Raw genomic sequence first — 14,763 nt, forward strand, 5'->3', positions numbered from 1 at the left:
ATTGAATAATACCTTTGAAACAATAAGAAATGCTTAACTGCCCTTTAGCGAGTTATATCAACTGTGACAGTTTAGAGTAAAGATTTGTACATACAGGATTTTTTTTTTTTTTTTAGGCCTATCCCGATGGAAATTATTTTGACTTCAGTCTAACTGATCCCCAATTTAGGGCCCTTTCACACCTTGATGATTTAGCCAGCGTATGCCTGACGTCACAGAATCTCCTAAAACGCTGGCATAAGCTGAACTTTCTATGTATTTTTTTTTATTTTGCGAGCATACGTAGCGTATTCACAACGAGTCCAGAGTGTATGTCCAACGATAGCCTTATGCACAACGCACAGCAACGTCATGCCCATAAAATGCCACAAGCCAGTGTCTTGAGGAGTGCAGCGATGTGCCCAGAGGTGCCCGTTCTGTATAAAAAGATTTATTTGATAATAGTAGTATTAACCTAGCTGTTTTTTACCCCCCAAGAAAAAAAAAGAGGATTTGCAGCCACAGCAGATTCAGCGTCATGTCTGCTAGGAAGTTTGTTGGCCATGGGTGTGAACGCAGGGAGGATCCATCACATTCACCTTCACGCTCACCCTATGATGGGGATGCAGTCTGGAGGAGAACTGACAGTTTCCTCCTATGAAAGCCCCTTTCATACCAAAACGCTGCTAATACACCATTAAACAGCAGCTGTACGTTGGAAAAACGTTCAGCTGTCGTCTGGATCACTTCAAATATGTTGATATGCATTGGAGATAAATTCTTGATAAGTTACAAATAAGTTCTGCACACATTACTCATAGGTTTTGGATAAGCTTAACACCACAACTTATGAGTAACTTACACTTAACGTATGTCAGATAACTTACCTGTAACTTATGCACCACGTCTCAGCATACGTCAGGCGTACTCATAACTTGTAAAAAAATTATCCAAAACTTATCCAACGTACGCCAGCTTTTTTTCACAAGATTTTTTGTATGTCAGGCATTAGTTGGTCTAAATCGTCAAGGTGTGACAGGGGCTTTAGACTGATATTTCGGGTTGATTCTTTTAGCCTTTGGGATTTTTCTTTCTCCTGTTTAAGCAATGAAATAACAAAATAACAATAAATATTACACAGGTGTCAATTAAAACAATAAAATATTAAAAAGTGGGGCTGAACAATTAAGCCAAAAATCTAAATTGCGACTATTTCCAGCCAATATTGAGATTTGATTGCGTTAATGCTCTAAGCACAAGCATGTCAATGTTTTTACTCTAGTGTTTCAGTTTTTCATGACCTTGAAAGCCTGATTGTCCAGAATCCAGTGTTGTAGGATTATACTGTTAAACTTGCACAAACATGTTTTTACTTCTACTATAATGCATTAATCGAGGTGCTAGCTGCAACTCTGTCTTACCTTACCCATGTTAATCGTATTACTGAAAACTACAGGACTGGAACAAGAAATTTAGTGCCTTACTGTTGTTAAAAGTACCGTGATTAAAAATGTATTTCCTCTGCGATTTGATAATTGCATTTTTATAAATTGAGATTATATTACAAATGCAATTAATTGCCCAGCCCTGTTAAAAAGCCAAAGAAAACATTAATGATGGATAGCAAATGGAAGGAGTGGAAATGTAAGTGCCTTGTGTGATCTTGAGGCAGGGCTGCTGAATGTACTAATGAGTCGTCTAACGTATGCATCGACCAACCCATTACACAAAATAAATATCTCAAATATTGGCCAAAAAATTGAAAAAAATGAAATATGATATTGACAGCATGTGATTTTCACACCTTTTGCAGAGGTGGATGAGACTGGTTTCACATCCAAATATCGGTCGGTCACAATTAAGGAAATCAACGCCGATTGATTGGCATAGATTCTCCCTTACTATCAAGTGATCACCATTATAAACTGGTGTTTATGGAGGAGTAGTGAGAAGAATCAACCTTTACAAGCAGTGTAGGGTACAAGAGAAATGTGGGGAAAAAATTGGCCTACACCCAAAAGTGGGTGTTCAGCAGAAGTTATCACTGATGAGAAAACATTAAAAAAATGTATAGAATTGAGATACTTTTGCAAGCTACAGTGCAAATACTGTACAAGATAAAAACAGTGACTGGTTTGTAAGCATTTATGTTCACGTTCCCATAACCATGTCCTTCCTACAGGTTTAAAATATGCTGGGTCAGTGGAAAAAAAAAAATAGACCCATGTGGGCTATGTGGGGCGCAACATAAAGGCTTCTAAAAGGAACCTAATATGGCAGAAGAATCAATATTCCTTTCAACAGCGGCTTCTTTCACTACTCCGAAAAAAGATTTTGCGAGCGTTAATGAGAAGCTGAGGCTCTGCCGCTTGGCTCTGCAGCCTTCATTCCTGCGCAGCGGCCATGGTGACCACACATCGCTCTCCAGAACCCGCCTGCCTACTCTGTATTCTCTCTGACAACAAAACAATGCTGCTGCCACAACTCTCCCATCCACTTTCTCAGAGTTGTTTATACAAACAACAGACAACTGTAATGTTTCTGCCGTTCCTCTTTGTCGTATCGGCTTTATTAGAGAGAGAACGTTTTATTTAGGAGCTTTCCTTCCTGAGGTAAAGTAATTAAAAAAGCCAGGGAGGAAGTTGAGAACAAATGCTTGGTGATGCATGGGTACATACATTACCCTGTGACAAGCATGTCAGGATTGGCACTAGTGCAAGGAAGGGTTTACAAAGAGGTGTAAGCGCAGCACTGGTTCACTCCCACTCTTTGGACAAACACTCTAAAAGATCCAAAGGAAGTACAGAGATCATACTACCTTATATTGTCTGCTCAGGTTATAGAAAGGAGAATATGAAGCTCTTGGAAATGTTTATAGGAAAGGACTGTGTACAGTGGAGCTTTTTGACCTTTTTTAGGCTGACACAGGCTGTCACAGTTAACCATTGACAGGATGAAACCATGTGACCGCAGTATGAATGGAGGAAGCTGTGACACAACTCACACTCACTCTAAGCTGCTATAGGCAAGGGTGTGTGTTTATAATCAGAGAAGGAGGAAACGCTTGCAGAGGTAAAAAGAGACAAATTAGAGATAGATGAGATTATTCTATCTAGTTGAAATAAAGTAGGATAATAAAGAGGAATAAACTTAGATCAACACTTCTGCTTCCTAATTCTGTTCCTTGGTTTTATGAGCATAACTCCCATGGTTTAAGGCTGTTATTTAAGACTATTTACACACAATATTAAAATAATGTGATCTAGCTGCTTTAGTTTCAAACTGAATTTCATATATTTTATATGTTAACTAAAAACTAGATTTAATGAAAGTTTTTGATTCAATGTGTTCATTTGAGATCGACCGATAAAAGTTTTTTAAGGTCGATGCCAATTATTTTGACAGTAGTTTAACCGATTCCTGATATGTGCTGCTGATTTTTTGAGATTCTCGCTTTTTCCTTACTCCATTTATGTGACGAAGACAACACAATAAAAAAAAGTTACTCAAGTGTCCGTTAAAAAAAGAAAGAAAGAAATCCTCCCAAACATTTCTCAACAAGTGATAAATCAACCAAAGTCTGCACCTAGCAGATGCCGATACTAGAAAAAAAAAAAACGCTAATATGGGACAAAAACATTGGTCTATCTCAGCTTTTATTGCCAAAAATATGTTTGCTTATTCAGCTGTTCAAGACTATCAGTGAGAGTTTAGAAAGCTATTATTAGCTTCAAAGCAGCATTACTTGGGTGCGAGTGATGTGGAGATGGGGAAACAATCGTATTAATTGTGATAAATCGATTATTGAAATAATCGTCAACTAATTTAGAAATCATTGAATCGTTAACTGGAGTATAGAGACTCTAAAACATGCCTTTAGCTGATAGAGAAACACACTTAGAGGAGTAATTATACCAAGATTGTAAAAAAATAATAATAATAAATACATAAACATTTTACATTTAGGATAAAAAAAAGAAAAATTGTGCACCAATATGACCTATCCAGAACTCCGATTTGCAAAATAATTGTTAGTTGCAGCCCTAGATATTTTAACTATAAAAATCAGCGACAGCAATGAATAATAATGGTATCCTTTCTTCTGCCAGATGATTGGCTGTTTGTAGCAACCTACAATAATTGAGCTGTTATTCAAAAAAAAAATAACTATGACCTAATGAAGTTTAGCAATTATGTTAATTCAACTAAATTATATGATCTTACAACAAAATTGTATATAGTTTTGACTAATTCTGTTCAGCCGGTTTCATTGATTGTTGTTTAACTCGATCTAAAATGAGTACAAATTGCTAGATTAGTTTCATTGGTTGAACTGTTTACAGTAAAGCAGGTATTATCCAGATTCTATTGCAGCTACACTGATTCTGCCATCATTACTCTGCAAAGCAAGCTATGCTTCATTACAGTCTGTCGTTTCAGTAACTACTCACAACATAATATACAACAATAACAACAAAACATCAAAAACAACAAACTGCTCTACAGATATTAACATTCACAACAATATAAGTTATAACAATGTTTAATTAACCTTTGGGATAAATAAACTATTATTGAATGTATTAACAAGTATCAGAAACGGTGAAAGGTGGAGCTAACTTTAAAGGATTTCTTTCAAAACCTCAAAATCTTCCCTTGGAGGTTTAAACCTCCGAGACTCCATTTCTCTAAGTGTATAGAGCTTTTTGCTGCACACTGCTGGTCAACTGGTTGAAACAAGGCTCTCATACTTCTCTCATATTCAAAGAAACTGACCAATTTGATTACATTTTTGGATCCTGGCTTTACATAAAATTATTGTGATTAGAGGAAACCTGGCAAACAGAAGGAACAAAGTCGGTTGGGAAGTTTTTTAGAAGCAGTTTTAAATCGTGTGATCAGCTGCGGTTCTTTACTCTGTTATCACGCCATAATTGATCCTAAAGCAGCCTTCGGCAAACACTGATACACTGAGGTGGTGCACTGCAGAACAAAAGCTGAGGTATTTAAACTCTACAGTGATAATAGTATCGCTTCTGATAAGTTATAGAAAGGTGGGCGTTTTAGGCTTTTAAAACCAGTCTTGAAATCAATGGAACGACATGGGTGGGGTCTAATTATTGGGGAAAAAGATAACTTACTATTACTGTTTTAACGGACAACAAAAATATCAACCCTAGTTAACGGCTTTGATATTTATACAGAAATTACACGCAGAGATTATTCCTAGCAGACGGACTGAAGCTTTCCCATACAGTTAACCAACACCATAAAAAGCAATCTGGGTGGATATTAATTATTAGTCATAATTCATTCAACTCTTATCTGATGTTTGCAGTGTCTGTAAGAGAGTATGAAGCTTAATAAAAAACAGACACCATTCAGTTGCATTGCGAACAGATATCCACTTCAGTTACAAACAGTCTTATGAAATTAATGTGTTTTGAGTCCAGCTACAACTCATTAACTGATGGCACTAACTCTAAAGTCAAATAAACAGCCTGATGTAATGAATGCCCCATCATGGCTGCAACTGGCAGCCAAAAAGTGTGACATGAAAGCTTGGATATTATTTCTAACAATGTATCTCTATATCAGGGGTGTTTACGGCTTTAATCATAGATTTCTAGGTTTTTTTGTGTCTTAAAAAAATGAGGAAAAGAAATAGATGACTTAATAAAAGAAACTAAAGCTGAAGAATTGATAAACTCAGTAAAGGAACCTGTTGTATTGAAGGAGATCATGTGCAGCCATAAAACTAACTGATTGATTGAATTTATTGATCTCACAGTGGAGAAATGTACTGCTTACATCAGCTCAAATAGTCAAAGCAGAAGAAGAAGGTGTAGGATTATAATGCAGGGTTATTACTGGTGAGCTATGAACCTGCATCCTTACCTACCTGATAATGATCCATCTGTACTAGTGAAAGACTTATGATTCACTAAACAAGTTGTTGCCTATATGTAATTAGTAAAACTGCCAAACAGTACCAGTTGTGTCTAAAGCAGGGGCAGAGCGAGATGGGGGCCACCCTTAGCCAATCATTGGCCACTCCTACCATTTTTCCCCCTCTAATGGCGGCAGTAATACTCTCAAGTGGAATATTCAAAAAATTAAACATTTTTGTGGTTAATTATACACATCAATATACTAACATCAAAGATGATAATTACAGAATTCATGCTCTTTTCAGAACTAGATTTTGTGTTTTATGGGGTAAATAGAACAATATGTATATGTGTCTCCGCAAGTCATCTAGGAGTCTTCAGTGAAATCATAAATATTTGACTAAAAACTTATTAGATAATCAATTTATGTAGATATTAGTGTTTGTAAATATCAACTTTATGCAGAATGTTTATTGATACAAGAAGTTAAGTAATGACAATGATGATTGATTTACGCCCCGGACTCAAAACTGAGTTTTATCCACTATACCTTTTATCTAAAAATTACGGATGTTTAAATATATGTGTCTATTTGTTAGCAAAGGCTGTAGAAAAGTATAGTTTGTCTTTATTTAGAAAATATGGATGTTTTGGTTACTTTTCCTGTTGGAACAGTGTAGATTGACCCAGAGGTTCTGGCGCCTATCCGCTTTCGGCCACCCCTCAGTGTAAAATATTTCTGGCTACGCCTCTGGTCTAAAGTTTAAGTCATTATCAAACAGAATAACTTTGACCTATTGTAGTTTAGTAACTGTGTTAATTCAAATAAATTATATCTTACAACAAAATTGTATATAATTTGGACTTATTTTGTTCAGTTTCATTGAACATTGTTTGTTTCATTGATTATTTGTTTAACTTGATTAAAAATGAGTTCAAATTGCTAGATTAGTTTTATTGGTGTGACCCTTTACAGTACAGCAGGTATTATCCTGATTCTATTGCAGCTACATTGATTCATAGATAGTGGGTTATCCAGAGCTATCTCTATAGTTATGCTGCTATAGGCTTAGACTTCTGGAGGACATAGGGACCCCTATTTCATCATTTTTCTTCATTCTATCTCTATTCTCCCACTCTGCAGAATCTGTTAGTTCAATCTCTAACGTTCTGCTCTCTCTGCTTTCTCTCATAGTAGCTTCGCCTCGTCTGTTCTGTTTTGGCTGCGACACCATCCTGGAGAGAAATATCAGCTGTGCTGCTGCCAACACCTTATTTATAGATGTTGGAGATCAGCCTGTTTTCCAGTGTAGTCCTGTTTCTCTAGCCGTGACTGGCTGGATGTGCCCTCTTCGTCCTCTGACATGGGAGCTGGCTAAGAGCTCGTCTGCCTGGCTTTGTGTTTCCTAGACAGGGCCGCCTTTTACAGTTGCCTTTTAAATTTCTACTTCTGTCTCCTTGAACCCCTGTCGGCCTCAGCAGATGGCCGCTCACACTGAGCCTGGTTCTGCTGGAGGTTTTCCTCTCCACTGTCGCTACAAGCATGCTTAGTGTGAAGGATTATTGAATCAATTTGACTGTATGATCTTGTGAACTGTAAAGTACTTGAGATGACATTTGTTGTGAATTGGCGCTATAGAAATAAATTGAATAAAATCAACAGATAACAGAAGTGATTACATGTTAAAGGTGGGATGGGCAATGTAAAGTGGTATGGATCCAGTTGGATTAACTATGATCAGATGGTGAAACCCTGCAGCTAAAGGGTTAAATAAGATATAATTAAAAACTAACCATCGTTTTGTTGTTGTTTTTTTTCTGTTAAATTAGACGTCTCAGACTTTTTTTCAATTATATTTAATAAAAAAATAACTAAATCGTCTGCTTCCCTGTGTTTCACTCCCTGGATGACGACTTTATATCAAGCAAGAGGCTAAAGGTCTGTAGCTTTAATGGAGCTAACGTTAGCTAGCCGTTAATGTTAGATAGCGGGAAAGGTGTTGCTCTGACAACCACTAATTTCCCTTTTTTTTTTTATAACATTTTTCAGAACCTACCTCAATTTTGTCGACATTCCTGGCACAGCCGACAACCCTCATGCCCTGCTGGACCAGAGCCCGAGTTATAGCCGCTCCAATCCCGACCGAGGCTCCGGTTACCAGGGCCACTCTGCCTTTCCAGCGCTCCATCTTCACCGGCTCAGTGTCCGAAGCGAACCTACCGCTCAGCTCGGCTCGGTCTCCTCGCGCTGCTCTCCTGCCAAGTCTCACAATCAGGCTGCCACGCTTGAAGATGTCGCGGGGTTACGTTCGGTATCCGCAACTCGGGATGTACTCGATCCGGAGTCCCGCATCAAACTGTGTGGCACCCGGCACTACGGCAGCAATAAGGGGTCGTAAAGATCGATCCATGCGCATCTCAGAGCAAAATATCAAGAGTCCGGCTACGTTGGGATTGTTTGGTTCACTTCACCTCCCACTTTCATCGCCAGCCTCAGGGCTGGGGAGGCGTCGATTCTGGCTCATCGGCGCCACCTAGTGGAGAGGCTTTGAAAATAACATCATATGTAATTGATTTATGGGACTTTTTGTTTTTAATTTCACAAAACACACATTACACAATCTTTCAAAGGGACTGGTGCTGGGGAACAGTTAGGATTATGGTGACAAATAACAATAATAAAGCAAATATGAAGGATCAGAGCAAATAATTACAATTCAGTTTAAAAATATTTATTGATCCTTTTGGTCTAAGATGTACATGTGTATATAAATGACTCACAAATGTTTTATTACTTTTTGATCTTGTGGGTAGACGCACAGTACTTCTGAGGGGTGTGGGGAGGGGGGGGGGGGGGGGGGGGTGTAATTTGTAATGTTAAAAAAAAATAGCCAAGAATGTAAATGGTTGTTTTGTGTTTAATAAAAATAGATCTTAAAAAAAAACACGTATATATATATATATATATATATATATATATATATATATATATATATATATATATATATATATATATATTCATTGAACCCAAAGGGAAATTAAATGTTAAAGTAACTCGTAGGCAGTTGTTTAATTATAGTCGATAGTCGTTGATAGCTGGAGGCAGGAAGGATTATCTGTAGCAGTTTGTCTTGCACCTGCTCTGGAGAGGCCTCTGACTTAAGACGCTCTTCTGTTAATCTGATATGCGACAAAGTGGTTCCGTTTGTGTTCACCGCTTGTCCCTTATTCTTTTTTTCTTATTTGTAATGCTTAAATTTAAACATTAGTTTGCAGCTTTGCTTCACTTACTATCCCGGGTTTGTTTGTGTTAGCATTATGTTGCAGTTTCCATGTATTTATGTTTGGGTAAAAGCGATTACTTCTGGATTATTGGTTGAAATTTTCTATTTTGTTTCAAAGTATATTCCTTTTACTCACCATTGTTTGTTCAAGTATTACTGCTAAATTGGCTTGATGATGTCATCTATTACCTTGTCTTGTTTCGTTTAATGGCGGTTGGCAAACAACTTTTCGCTGCATTACCGCCACTAACTGGTGAGGAGTGTGGATCAAAAAGGCCCTATTCATAAAGATACTTGTATTTATTTATCTATATATCTATATCTATAATATTATTTTACAATACTACATCCTCCTAATTATTCCTGTTGTTATTAAATATTTAAATAAATATTGTTAACATTTTTTTGACTTTTTCTGCAGAATGTCTATCAAATCAAGATTCACTTTCTCCTTATTTAGGTCTCTGACCAAATTCTTTCTTTTTCTTCATACTTCTTACAACACATCACTGCATGTTCTACTGTTTCGTCTTTTCCACAATATTCACATTTGCTTGACACGTTTCCCCATTTTGAATAGTGAATTATTTAATCCTGTATGCCCAAATCTAAGTCTTGAAATAACTGTTTCCTCTCTTCCGCTTCCTTCTGCTATCCTCATTTCTCCAACTTCCCGTGTAATCCTATAAAACCATCTTCCTCTCCTTTCTTCTTCCCATTGTTTTTTCCACCTTTCCTTCATCCTTTGTTAAATAATACTTTTCATTTCTGTCTTACTTAAGTTAATCATCATATCAACAGTTTTTATTTTGTGATGCTTCCTTAGCAATCTTGTCTGCAATTTCATTTCCTTTAATCTATCACTTACCTTGCTGGATTCTACCTTTGGAGTAATGCTTTGTTTGTTTTTCTTTAAAGTAATTTTTTGAGTTATCTTGTATCACATTGTTTATTTTGCAGACTATTTCTTTATGTAGGTGAGTTTGTAAATTAGATTAATAATTTTATTCTTGTTTCTCTTGCCAATTGGTTATTTAAGCACTGAGCTCTTGGAAGCTCAGGAAGGGTTGTCAGAGTGAAAAGTGCTGAATAAAAGACAACAGAGAAATCAGGAAACGGTAGCTGAAGCTTTTCTTTTGTTGTTTTTTGTACACCTTACTGATCCTCGACCAAACTACTTGACAAACTTACATGATAAAGAGGTCGATTACTGTTGTCCAGTGGTGGTTCGATATGAAATTTACCAGGGTAAGGCTAGTGTCTTTTCCTGGGGGACAGAAAAAAAGAAAAACAGAGCACAACTCATCCGTTGGTATATTAAGTGAGCCACAAAATCAATGTTGCAAACACCTGAAACAACAGATGAAACCTGTGAACTTTTATTAATCCGACTGGAGCTTAAAGCTGACTGTAATTGCTAATTAACTGTTAAAAAAAGTTGTAAAGGTGACATAATAAATCTATCCAAGGGACAAATCTTTTCGGGTTCATCTGTATTACACAGATTTAATATTACACTCCAACAACTGATCTACATAGGTAAAGATTTCTTACAATAAGTGCATCTTTGCTCAATTCTAGTAGGAAAATAAGATGATTAGCAAAAGGAATGAGTATCTCTGCTCTTATAATTAGATATGATGCACTGGATATATATGTATATTTTTTTTCAGTAGAGGGGCCATAACAGGGCCGTCTGTGCTGTTGCCCATAATGTTTTTTCTCTTTATTAAGAATACTTCTTTGCCTAGTCACCCCAAAAGGTTCCCAAAAAAATATCAAATGGGAGGGAGAGTCTTTCCATGTTCAGCATGTGGTATTTAGCAAGTAAAAAAACAAAAACATTATTTACCACATCAGAAGTTTCACTATCAAGACCATCGACATAGTACTCAATATGGTTGGTTAAAAACCTGGAATATTTTGCATTTTCAGAGATAACCAGTCTTTGATATCTCTCTTGAATTTATTTGAGTTAGGACAAGTGAAGAGAATTCAACAGCACAGATCCAACTACGTCAAATTCAAACCCTTTGTGTAAAAAAAAATAAAACAACAACTGGGTAAATTCTATGACATTTTTTTAAAGTGAGTCTCTTTTACCTTAGTTGCAGGTGGCACATTAATGTACCTTGAGAAAGCCTTTCAGCTGCGTTCAAATCTACAGTTTTCATTTTTCTGTTATAATTAAATAACTTGGATTAAAATGAAGACATAAGGACAGGTGTGTTGCACTTTCTATCAGTTAGATTACTGTCCTTTACCTGCAGCTTGGGTTGACCTGGAATGACAGTAGAGTACCTCAATTTGTTTTGTATACAATTATTAAAGGAAACTGGAAGACATTTACACACTTTGATATATTCATGATTTGTACAGTTCAACTGTCCACTGTCTCCTTGGCTTCACCTTGGCCCAACTGTGGCTCTGCTTTTCTCATACTTCATTCAAAATAGTCAGTTATCATGAGCTATTTTCTATATTTGTGCTGCTATATGCTTAGGCTGCTGGAGGACATAGGGACAACTTTTCCTCATCTTGCTTCGTTCTATCTCTATTCTCCCAGTATGCACTATTTGTTAAGTTCCCCTCATAACTTTCTGCTTTCTGCTTTTTCTCATCATAGTAGCTTCATGCGGTCTGTTCCTGTTCGGCTGTGACTCCATCCTGAATTAAAATATCAGCTGTGCTGCTGCCATCGACATCATCGTTAACTTGAAATAACATTTATAGGGGTTATAGAGGGTGTCCAATCCAGTAATATACATCAGTGGCCTCCATTAACTCATGATACTAGGAGTGAGTTTACCAAGTGCTCAAAAAAAGGGGAGCACTGACCATGCAAAGCATGTTGCACACTCTGCTATTCTAGCAACTTAAGCTAACAGCAACAAGTAGCCTAGCTGTATAACTTAGGCCATCATTTGTTTCTTTTTCACTTTTTAATTTGTGTCATAAGTTGTTGTTTTTTTAACATGATTCAGATCTGTGTTCAATTACACTGGTCTTTCTCAGGGACCCAGAAGAAAATTCTGTTTCTTGCCACCCAGAGGTAAGAAATGTAATTTTTAATACAATAAAATACAGTTTCAAAGCAAATTAAGTTTCAAATGATTAAATAAAATTTAAATTTAGTGAAGTTTACTTTCAAACTAATACTTTAAATTTTGAATTTTGCATATCAGATGGATTCTTATTCAGATTCTGTTGGCACATTTTTTTTTTGCCCTATGAGGATATTTGGGTCATTTACTTGGCATGTATCTTATTTAACTAGCATTTGCAATTCTACTGAAGAATCATGTTCCATATTGATATTGAAAAAGGAAGTTTTTCATTAACATATTTTTTATTATTTTTATTTATTATTTGGTATAAAAATGGTATTGTGTGTTGAATATTTTCCTGAGTATCAATACCAAGTTTAAACTTTTAATATTGTGACAACCCTACTGCTTATATATCAGTGTGGGTGTGTGGTGGGAGTGTTGAATTCCACTTTCAGAAGAAGACAACAGTGTCAATTGTCCACGGCCCATGGCGGAGGACACTACCAGCTCACCCCTGCTTCAAATTATGCTAAACAATACTTTTTCAAACAGGACTAAGTAAAGAAAACTTTTTAATCACTAATTTCTGCAATAACTTCTTGGTATTCTTTTTTCCTCTTGTAGTAGGAAACAAGAAAAAGAAGGAAATCTAAAAATAATTTGGCCATTAAAAATCTTTAAACTCTAGTAAAATGAAAAATACTCAGTCGTTATAGTGAGTACGTTCCACGGGATCCAAAAGGGAGTAACGCACCAGACAAACAGAGTAACTCTACTTTTAGCATTTATGAGCTAAAAGACAAATATTGTGGAGTTTGTTAACACTATCAGAACATGAGACTCAGATTTTAATACACAATAAGTTTAACTGCTTCAGTGTCTTCAGATAAGAGCATCTTTATTCAAATATGGTTTGGTAAACAGATTTTAGGATCAAGGAACAAAGAGTCAAATGTAAAGCCTTTACTTCATACTTTGGATACAAAACAAAAACATAATTTGTATATACCAAATAAATCAGATAAATAAATCTAAGCATACACTCTGATCTTACGTGGAAATTTGTGTTTCGACTGAATTGGGGGTAGTGTTGCACCGCTGCTATTTTTTGGCCCCGATACAGATACCCGGCTGTGCAGTACTGGCCGATACCTATATCATCTTTTTGAAATCGATGTTTGTGTGTGTAAATATGAAATATATATGAAGAGCTTTAAACTACTTGGATATAAAATAATTGCCATCATGGCTTTGTCAAGCTGCTGCCTACCTTTATGAAGCAGGAAAAAGACTAATACAAAGTGAATCCAGTGGAGCTTTTTAATGCCTACCTGGAATGGGGAACAATAGTTGAATAAAGTTTTTTGCTCTCAAAATGGTATCGGTGTCCTATTTGTTGGTACTCGCCGATACCGATACCACCATTTTAGTGCTGGATCGGGGGCCTGCTTAATACTGGTATCGGTGCAACAGTAATTGTGGGACTGTAGAAGCAAAATTTTAATACTACTATTATTACTACTAATGATAATAAACAGCAGAAAATGAATATAAGGTATTGTTTTTTTACGCTGCTAATTAAAAAAAAATGATATATATATATATATATATATATATATATATATATATATATATATATATATATATATATATATATATATATATGAAGAAAGCTCTTCTCCCTTGGAAATCATTTTCTAAATGTTATCTCAAACCCTTTTCTTCAGTCTTAAATAGTAGTTTTTGCTATTATGTGAAAATATGTTTATATATATATATATATATTTTTTTTTTTTTTTTTTTTTTTTTTTTTTTTTTTTCCCAGGTCGCGTTTTATTCTTAAATATAATAAAAACACACACAAATAACTCCATACAAATGTACCCCGGAACTACATATTTTAGTGACGGACTGTCCGTCACCAAAAGCTTACCGACGCTTGCAACTTTTTTTATTTCCACTAAAACATCCACTAGGCTACCACTGCACGACCCGAAATAAAATTAGAGTACCAGTAGAGCACTATTGACCTGTCAATAGATACTCTCTTAAAATCTATGTATTTGCTCCCATTATGGCCTAACATGCCTTTAACATTGTGTTGCATTTAATTTACTGATAAATCATTCTGCTGAGACAACTTTCTGTGCTTCCTCTGTTCCATGTTGAAGGCGGCAAAGATGATGTCAACAAACAGCACAGAGCCTACACGTTTCCCTATATTTAGGCCTGCTGAGTGATTACTAATGATTTAATATATTCCTTTGGTCGTGTTATTTTTTTTAGTCCTGTCTGGCAATATGGCAATAAGAATAGCGTATTTCTCCTCTGTGAGATCAATAAAGCTCATCTAATCTAATAATTGTCTTGAAACCAAAAAGAGCACAACAGATTTTACTTTCACAAGTGGAGCAGTACGGCCATCACCATAGTGATCCGCTTGATTTATGCATATAAATAGCTTTATTATAACTATGCAGGGAATTTTTACAGATTATATGGACACTGCAATGTAAGTAGAACAGGAAAGGAAAAACAGAAAAAGGAGAAAAGATGAAA

At 36.0% G+C, this 14,763-nt stretch overlaps 1 protein-coding gene across 1 annotated transcript in view; it reads right to left on the bottom strand.

The window, feature by feature from the left end:
• Window positions 1-8,350, bottom strand: part of dhrs11a (dehydrogenase/reductase (SDR family) member 11a) — a 35,095-nt gene extending 26,745 nt beyond the window's left edge. The window contains exon 1 of the mRNA XM_038297605.1: window positions 7,928-8,350. Coding sequence (XP_038153533.1) covers window positions 7,928-8,059 — 132 coding nt within the window. The 5' untranslated portion in view covers window positions 8,060-8,350. The remainder of the gene's footprint in view (window positions 1-7,927) is intronic.
• Window positions 8,351-14,763: the final 6,413 nt, after the last annotated feature.

The sequence above is a fragment of the Cyprinodon tularosa genome, unplaced genomic scaffold, assembly GCF_016077235.1.
Source record: "Cyprinodon tularosa strain WSP-4 unplaced genomic scaffold, ASM1607723v1 ctg392, whole genome shotgun sequence".
NCBI classification, from domain to species: domain Eukaryota; kingdom Metazoa; phylum Chordata; class Actinopteri; order Cyprinodontiformes; family Cyprinodontidae; genus Cyprinodon; species Cyprinodon tularosa.